Below are 9,163 nucleotides of genomic sequence, written 5' to 3' on the forward strand. Positions count from 1 at the left end.
GAGGATCCTTCTCTCAGTGATTCCTTAGACGTAATGCTGAATATAGGAAAAGAAGAGTTCCCGATCAGAGAAACTTATGCTGAAATCTAAATATGTACGAATTTTGGTGAATGAACATAAGATAGTGAATTTTATAGCAACAATAAATGGTTTTTGAACATGAACATCGAAGTCCGAGAAGTATAAAATTTTCTTGTGTGTTCTTAACTATCTGGGATTTTGATGTTTGACTTTGTTTTTCAACTAAAATCTTTTTTGGAAATTGTTTTTTGTCTGCTTTTTACAAAATTGGACCACTATGTGCCGGTGTCGTTGAGAATGGCAATAACCTCCTTCTTCTTCGTTGTTTTATAAAAGAGATTGACTTAAAACACAGCTGCTGCGCTAGAGCGAGAACCGATATGGGGATCACGGTAGGAAGTGCAGCAGTTTGCAGGCACCACCGCAAGACACAGCGGATCTCAAGGAGAACAAGTTCCATTCTGCCGTTTCTTTGCGTTGCCGAGTAGATAATGGGCAGTGGTGCAATGCATGTACTAACATAAGTTTTAGAGGTTTACGTTTCATAGCTTAGATCTTGATAATTTTGATACCTGTAACGAATCATTCCGTTCTATTATCTTGTTACAGGTCAACGCTACTTATATTTTTAAGATGTCGCTTGAATAATTTTGATAGAAACTGCAAAAAAAACGACCAATGCCAGCTTAAAATATTAAGATACCAGTAGCATATTCAATCCTTCGTAGTAATTTCACCATTGGAAGAGAACAACGAGAAGCCTGAATTCTGCCAGCAGAGCTACTGATTATTCCAATATGAAGTATTCACACACATTTTTTTTTGTTTTCTTATATAGTTCTTAGATTTGATTTATCTAAGATTCTGCCTTGTTTAACTTCATGAATTCCCCTTGGAATTCCTCCAAAGATGCCTGACCTGTGACCCAGTAAAAAAAAATTCCAAGCGATAACTCCGAACTTGTCTACGAATAACTGTTAGAAGAATCCCTGGGTTTGTCCCTGAGAGTATATTTGAAGGAATCACTGGCACAATATCCGAAAGCATTCCTGAAGCGTTTCCTCGGGGAATCTGTGAAGGAATTCTTAAAGTGGGAGAGTCATGTAGGAATCTCTGGAATCTTTTGGATTTACACCAGCATTCTGTGCAAGCATTTTTCAGAAATTTCATCTTGATTTATGATTTTATAGGATTTCCTACAAAATTGTCGTTCAGGATTTCATCAAGATCTACATCAGAAGCTTCTCTAAGAATACCTCCAGGAAGTACGTCAGAGTTTCCTTCAGGTATTATTTAAGTAATTTCCTAAGGATGCCTTTTAATAATTTATTAGTCATTTTACAGATATGTCTCCAGGAAAATGCCTAAGATTTTTTTTCAGTAATTATTGATTTTTTTCTTTAAGTTTTTTAAAAAAGAAATCCAAAAACAACAACTGATGAGGTCTAAAGTTACATTTGATTGAGCCCCATATTAATCCTAAACTCTCGAGGAAATCTTGGAGGATTTCCTAAATCAATTGGTTAGATAGATAACAAAATCTCTGTAGAAATGATCGGACGATTTACTGGAATGATTTCTGTAATATTAGCTGGCGTGAAGCCTTGAGAGAACTTTTGAAGAATCCATGAAGATTTTGTCTGAGAAATTACCGACAAATTGTATTGAAGAACTGCTGAAGTAATGCTTGAATGAAATGCTAATGAAATTCCTAGAGCAACTTCAAGAGGAATCCCTCGTCGAAAACATTAAGAAGTCCTTGGAAGCGTTTTTAATATATTTCCTCGAAATATTCACTGGAGGATTTTTTGAAGCAATTCCTGGGAGTAAATGTGAATGAATTCTTGTATGAAAATACCTGAAAGCATAACTGAAAAAATGTGCGGAGGAATTTTGGTGGATCTTCCTGAAAAAATCCCGAAACAAATTGTTTCAAAAGCTCCAAAATAAATATGTGTGTATGATCTTCCTTTATTGGAGAAATCGGAAGAATTAGTCATGAAATGTGTGGAGGAAATCCTAAGTTAGTCTTCATGAAATTTCTAAAGGTAAAACCCTTGGAGTGCTGTAGGATTTCATGGAGCAAATTTTGAAGAAATTCCTTCAAGCATCCCTTGAAATACCGCTGGATGAATTTATATGAGAATTGATAGGGGAAGTACTTGAAGATTTGCTGAAGAGATCTCTGAAGAAGTCGCTGAAAGTAAGCCAGAAGAAATCTAAAGATATCTCTAGCAGAATTCCTGAAGCTTATGTTCGAGTAATCTGAGAAGATAAGTAAACCTTTCAAACAGTCGCGTTAAAATAGAGACTTTCCGTTAAAAACAGAGACCAACTCTCTAGAAGTGCGCTTTATATATACAACAATCGCTTGCCATACCCAACTCTGATTGATTTGGAACTTTCTTTCAGCTAGCCAGAGCGATGTTTCTTGTTAATGAAATTCGCCACCAATCGATTCAGCCTGATTTCAATCGAGTGATCCAAACCAATAACTTGTCCTACCGAGAAGTTATGCGTTTTGGATTTGTTGTTAGTCATTCTGGAGGAATCTGGAAGGAATCCTGTAATCCTCTGAAGTCTCTGAATAAACTGCTGAAAAATTCTCTGGGAATCCATATAAAGCTTGAGTTACAATAAATATTTTAATTGTTAGGTTTTATATCACGATCCGTTTTCATAAATGGAAACTTTGCTCCATGCTTTGTAGGAGGAAATCATTGACAGACAGGGATTACATATAATAGGTACAAGAATTATTCTAAAATCTATAAATAGCTGAATACTCACCAAATCGACCGACAGTCCGCACAGATCTGCGAGCCAGGCGAAGACCCGGCTGCCATCGTAGTAGACATTGGAGCCAATGATGTTGGCTATTTGTTGCATGGTTGTTGCTTGTTGTGCTCCCTCGAAGACAGGCTTTTTACACCCTGCTCCCCAACTGGTGGAGCCCTCCGCCTCCGGTGTCCCCTCTCTCTCTTTACTGTTTGTCCGGATATGTTCACCACCGATGCAATCCCCAAACTGCCCAAACTGTGCAAGCTGGACGGCAGCTGCTCTCAATTATTCCACTAGTAATTTTATGTATTTTCTCTTGGTTTTCTAACACTAGAAAGAATCAATAATGACACACATTGATAATCCTCACGGAGTACCCTGGAAAAGGACACTGACTGACAAATTCAGGATAACAAGGCCCAGAATAAGAAGCAATAGACGTACAGTGACTCAAACCCATATTCATTTGGGGACAGTTTTCACATCAAGTCGGTAAAAAAATCTATCACATGATACCGTGATGCATCTATACCCGAACGCGTAAGTCGACACAAATGTTCAAATTCGAACATGAGTGTGTTATTTTAGCTTAGTTATTTAAGCCCTAATGTAATATTGTTCGAAACATTATTTCAAATAAGATCTTCACGAAAGTGATGATTTTTTGGTAAAAAACATGATTTTAACATGAAAATCATTCCAATATTAGAGCATGTCTTGTCTATAAATCAGGACACCTGATGCAAATGATGTCTTTAAATCCGGACACTTGAATCGAAATCCGGACTTCTGTGTTGTAGCATGTAAAATTCGTTTAATTTTAATTAAAACCATATCAACACACAATAAAATATAAATATGTAGGGGGAGATCCCCCAGTACCGGACACTTAAGCCACTAAATTCATAATTCGAAAAATATTGATATTATGGGCTTGTGTTACCCATTTATGATAAATATTATCATTTTTATAGTGTACAAAAATAAATTTGAAAATATAAATATGAATTTTGACATTGTGTTTTGATGATGTAATTTAGTACCAAATTGATCGATCTTGAAAGGTGGCACCCGATACCGGACACGATCTGGAAATGCCTCGAATTCTGTAAATTTGAACGTCATTGAATGTGTACACTATAGAAATAGTTTATAATTACCAATTCAATGCAATTGCAACATTTACAAAAATATATTGAGTTTTTCTTAGTTTCCAAGATGCCTATCAAAAACCTCTTTCATATATGATGAAAAATAGCACATTTTACGATGTTGTTATGAATGTTCATTCTTCTTAATCTTATTGCATGTTTGATACCATGGTCGACGGAACCCATGAAAAATGAAAGTATTTTGAGACACTGATGCGATAATTACAAAGATATCATATAACAAATCAAGCTGTCCGAAACTGAGGGACAGGAGGTGCTTAACCAAAATTGTAATTTGTCCATATTTACTTCAATTATGGTACAAAATACATTCATACTATCAAATTAGGATTATGTTCGATCATGCTTGCGGGATCCAAAGTATTTTTTTCATATTCAAAATAATTACTAAATAGGCTCAAAATTAAGAAGATACGTAATTTTTTTAAAGATTTTCAAACTTTTCTACTTTTTTAAAAAGGGATGCATATTTCAAGGATGTGTTATTCTACCCAAACATTAGTCTACATAATAGCTTTCTTTTCTACTAATACACCATCTTGATTGGACCATGATTTCTCAATGTTTCAACTTTGTCCGGTATTGGGTGCTGTCCGGCACTGGGGGATCTCCCCCTATTAAGCTTGATGTCCGCGTTTGCCCTATAATGTCCAAAAGAATAGCACGTCTGATATATTAGTGGTTTGATTACCTGAGCCGAAGTGCATGTGGCTTGAACTGCAGTCGATGCGGCTCGAGCTGTTCTTATGAAATTTAAAATATCGCTTAGATCAGTGCTTCCCAAACTTTTTTAACTTTCGCCCACTCGAGGGCAATATTTATCTAGAATCGCCCCTCTGATATGTAATTCTAATATTTGTTTTAAGTGTTGTACGTTAAAAAATGTATTCGAATCGCATATCTGTACAATCATAATACAATAAATATTATGTGCGTTTGGAAATATTTTCTTGGGTATCGATAAACCACAATTATTTTGTATGGTTTACTGAACTATAATTCAATTAGAACAATATCTTGCGTGTATTAGGGTAAATCGCCAATTGTTGAACGGTCAAAATGCTCGCTAATTGTTGAACACGCCATAAGGAAAACACGGGCTGTTCAACAATAGGCGACGTTTTTAGCCGTTCAACATTAGGCGACTTGCCCTACATGCTGATGAATCAGTTTTTGATACAAGCTCGGCCCATTTTCAACTATTTGATTGTAATGCATAGGCGCCAGCTTCTGACGAAGTTGGCGAGGATGCCCTCTAAAATTAAACCAAATTGAATGTTTTCCGAGCAAACACACTTCTGATCACATGGGTATGTCATATTTGGGTGAACTGCATTGATTTGATTTGCAATTGTGCGTATTTAGGAGGCTTCGACTCATTCTTTTCTGATGCTCCGAAGGTTCTAATTCGACGCCTCTCTGATAATTCTCCAAATCTGTTTTTAAATAGTGTTGTTTTTTTGTCTTCGTCATCGAACGGTTTTTTCGTTGGAATCTCAAATACCGACCATTCTCAAAACTCACTTGATATTAAAACACCTGAATTCATAAAACTATCATTTTGTGTCTGACAATCATCATATGTTGTCAACTCTTTAAAATGACCATAGTAAGAGATATAACGATCAAGGTAAAATAGTCCTGGAATTAGGTAAGTTTGGAATTTATTAACCTGATGCGTGTTCTCCAAAGGTTGTAAGTAATTATTTTCAAATGCTTCCATGTTATCTTTTTCGCCCCGTTTCTGGATTTTCGCCCCCCAAATTCTGTTTTACAAATTTTCGCCCCCTTGAGCTTGAAAATAGACCCCAGGGGGGCGAATTCGCCCTTTTTGGGAATCACTGGCTTAGATTCTTAAGATTCTGCTGCGATATTGCTGAAAATTCTCAAGTCTCCAATGGAAATGTTCAAATCCCAAAATTCTGATGGACACCTGTTAAGAATCTTCAAGATTGTGCTAGAAATACACTAGATATAACTAGAAATTCAGAGTATCCAGGTAGATATTCACAGATTATGCTATCAATCTCAGAAGTTTAAGTGGAATCCCTAGGTTTCACGCAGCATCCCTAGTAAGGAGCTGTTCATTAATTACGTAAGAGATTATGGGGGGAGGGATGGTTTGGGATTTGTTACTCTGAATACAAATTATTATTATTTTTCATTCAAAAGGCAGTCTCCGAAAGTCCCAGAAGCTCACTAGAAAAAGCTGTAATGCTAAAGGGATCTAGAATGCAGCTAGGAAACTCCTGGACTAGAACTTAAGATCGCCAGGATCTCGTGAGAAACCTTTTTGATTATTTTGTGTGGCTCGTATCCTTGATTACAAATATCCTTGAGATGGTAAAACTCAGTCATGTAACGGATACATTTTGTTTTACTGATGTTCTGTTGTGGGCCACATCATATTATTTCGCTAATTTCACAATGTTCATTGATTTTGCTCACGTTTATTAAGAACTTTAAGTGACCTAACGTATAGGCCGCCCAAAAAGAAACCGGCGGATCATCAATTTGTTTAGCTTCTGTTAAAATTATGAACACGAAATTCCATAAAAGTTAAGAGACACGATTGCTTAATTTGTTTCTACTACTGCGGTATACTTTTACATATGCAATGCATGTCAACTGAACATTTCAAAAGTTGAACTGTTAAAAAAATCATATCACTTTTGATTACCTAACAATTTTAATTTTAATTATACAACATTGTATGCTCATACCCTCGTTATATAGACATTTTTTTGTATAAAAAATTTAAGCGTGACCCCTGAAAGAGTTTCTGACGGAATCTTTCAATAATTTTTAGTTGGAATTACTCGGACGCCTAATCATACCTTCCCTACATATTTTGTTGGCATTCTTTCAACAAGTATATTACAACTTTTTGTAGAAAGTACGCTTGCAATGGTTTTCGAAAACCGCCAAATATTTTCCCCATTTTTTTTCAAATATTTTAGCTTGAAAATTCAGCGCAAAATAGTTTTTTTTTTTTTTTGAAGGATTTTCCTCCAAAAATGTTTTCCACATTCCGCAAAAAAAAATTTGGAAAAATAGTTAGCCTGAAATCCCTAATTCATTTATTTTTATATAATTTCCAAATCACAACAAAATTAAACTTTTGCATAACATAAATCTGTTAAATATTATTATCTTGCTGTTCGAGTTCTATAAGATAAAAGCCTATAGCGTCTTTATCATCAGATTACGAAAATAGTATTTTTAGTGAATATTTTACTGACATAAGTGACTTTTTGTTGCAAATAGCGATTTTTAAGTGACATGGTCGAAAAAAGCGACCAAGTCAATAAAAAGTGACTCGCAGCCTTGGAATTCTGTAAAATGAAAACATTTCAACTAACAGCGCTCACGAATATCATCATTACAATGGATCAATCAACAAAAATTAACGTTCCTTAACAGTACAAGTACATGTACTTTTTTGATTTTTTAGCAAAAATTATTGAGAAAGTCATACATATTTTTCATAATGTAACTTAAGTTTCATAAATGTTCGCTTATAAATTGTCCGAATGCATTCTACTACATCTCAACAACATAATGAAGGACTTAGAGCATTAAAATGTAATCGTTCCAAACGGTGTACGTTTGAAAGTTGATATAGGTGTACGAATATGGAATTGAGTCCATTTTGGACTCAAATTCAATACTTTTCCATTATTCTAAAGATGAAAATAAACCGAAGAAATTTATGATTGTCGAAAACAAGATAACACTTACCTATAACTTTTATTATTGACAAAGTATTTTGAATTCAATACAGTCAACTCTCCCTAGCTCGATATCCGATACCTTGATATCGAGTCAGAGAAAATTGGCTACCTAGATAGTCTCTTGCATTGCATTTGCTCTGGTTTTGTGTTCTATAAGTCGATAGCTCCTTAACTCGATGGTACCTTCAATATCGAGTTATGGAGAGTGTACTGTATAGCATTTTGAATTTATTTTCCAACTTAATATGAAATCAGTGGCCTGTACGAATATGAAATTGAGTCACTGCAGTAACAAAGGCCCATGGAAGAATATGAAGCAAGAATGGCAGTTTTGTTTCTGTGTTCCTCCAAAATTTCCTTCACTCTCAAACCCTCGGCCGACCCATATTCATTGTTTTTACGTAATCTATCGCATCGAATTTTCACTTTCCCGAGAAAATCGGACCACATTTTTCAAAATTTGACATCGACACCAAAAATCCTTCACCATATCAAGCTTGGAAGCAAACGAAAATCATCATCAGCGAACAGCAAGATGAAAAGAACCCAAACAAAAGCAACAACAATAACTGGCAGTGGCACAATCCGCGGGGACTGGCCGAGGGAATGAAAGGAAGCAACGGAGAATCATCGTCGTCGTCGTCGTGATGTTTCTGTTTTTGCTCTCATTGTTGAGGGGTGTTTCCCGTTTTTATTCCTCCGGATTTTTGACACCTCCTCCCACATCAGACACAAAATGGAGAGGGTTCACAGCAATTCGCGAAGGAATTTTCACGCACTATTTCAAATTCACCCCAACCAACCTGAACACCGACTGCGGGCGCTTTTTAGCGACGAAGGAAGCGCATTTGGATCGTTTTTTTTTTGGACGACGCTTAGTCGCGCGGCGCGGATGATTCAACCATTCAACAGCCCCGGAGAACGAACCGCACTGTTCGGATTTTACACTCGAACTGTTTTGGGCGAGCGAGCGAGAGTGGAAAATTATGATGGATGAATGGGAAAGACGTGTGGGCGGTGGGTGGTGCGGAAATCGGGGAGCAGGAGAAACATAAAGAGAGCCGAACGCAGTTTTGACGTTAGTATTGAGCGATGCTGTCGATTATGTTTCGAGTTTCTACACGGAACCGCAAATCTTAAGCTACACTCAGAAATAGAATAGTCACAGAATTACTAAAGTTTATGCACAGACAAACAGACGTCACACGACTAACACTCAGAAAGTAAGTATATGTTCCGCTCAAGAAAAGTAAAAATTTCTGCAGTAGAAATGGTCAAGAAATTTTCTACAGTGACCTCCATTTGAAATGACATTTCTTTTCAACTGCGTACTGCAATCAAAGAAAAATGCTTTTCTTGAGGATTTCTTGCAAAAAATTTCCCACGCATCGAGATAGGCGTTTACTCTTCTGTTGAAGTGCATACTTTCCATTACTAGAAAAAGTCTAGCATTCA

At 36.2% G+C, this 9,163-nt stretch overlaps 1 protein-coding gene across 6 annotated transcripts in view; it reads right to left on the minus strand.

Annotated features, from left to right (window-relative positions):
• The window catches only part of LOC5574290 (lysophospholipid acyltransferase 1), a 145,396-nt gene extending 136,724 nt beyond the window's left edge, over positions 1-8,672 (minus strand). The window contains exons 1-2 of one of the 6 annotated variants that reach the window (XM_021841017.1): positions 8,512-8,672; positions 2,812-3,132 (exon numbers count right to left, since the gene is read on the minus strand). In XM_021841017.1, the coding sequence (XP_021696709.1) occupies positions 2,812-2,910 (99 nt within the window). In that variant the 5' untranslated portion in view covers positions 2,911-3,132; positions 8,512-8,672. Of the gene's footprint in view, positions 1-2,811; positions 3,198-8,432; positions 8,449-8,487 lie in introns of those variants that run through there. The other 5 variants (XM_021841018.1, XM_021841020.1, XM_021841019.1 and 2 more) reach the window with 5 other exon arrangements.
• Between the last annotated feature and the right edge of the window lie 491 nt (positions 8,673-9,163).

This window comes from Aedes aegypti, chromosome 2, assembly GCF_002204515.2.
Source record: "Aedes aegypti strain LVP_AGWG chromosome 2, AaegL5.0 Primary Assembly, whole genome shotgun sequence".
Lineage (NCBI taxonomy): Eukaryota > Metazoa > Arthropoda > Insecta > Diptera > Culicidae > Aedes > Aedes aegypti.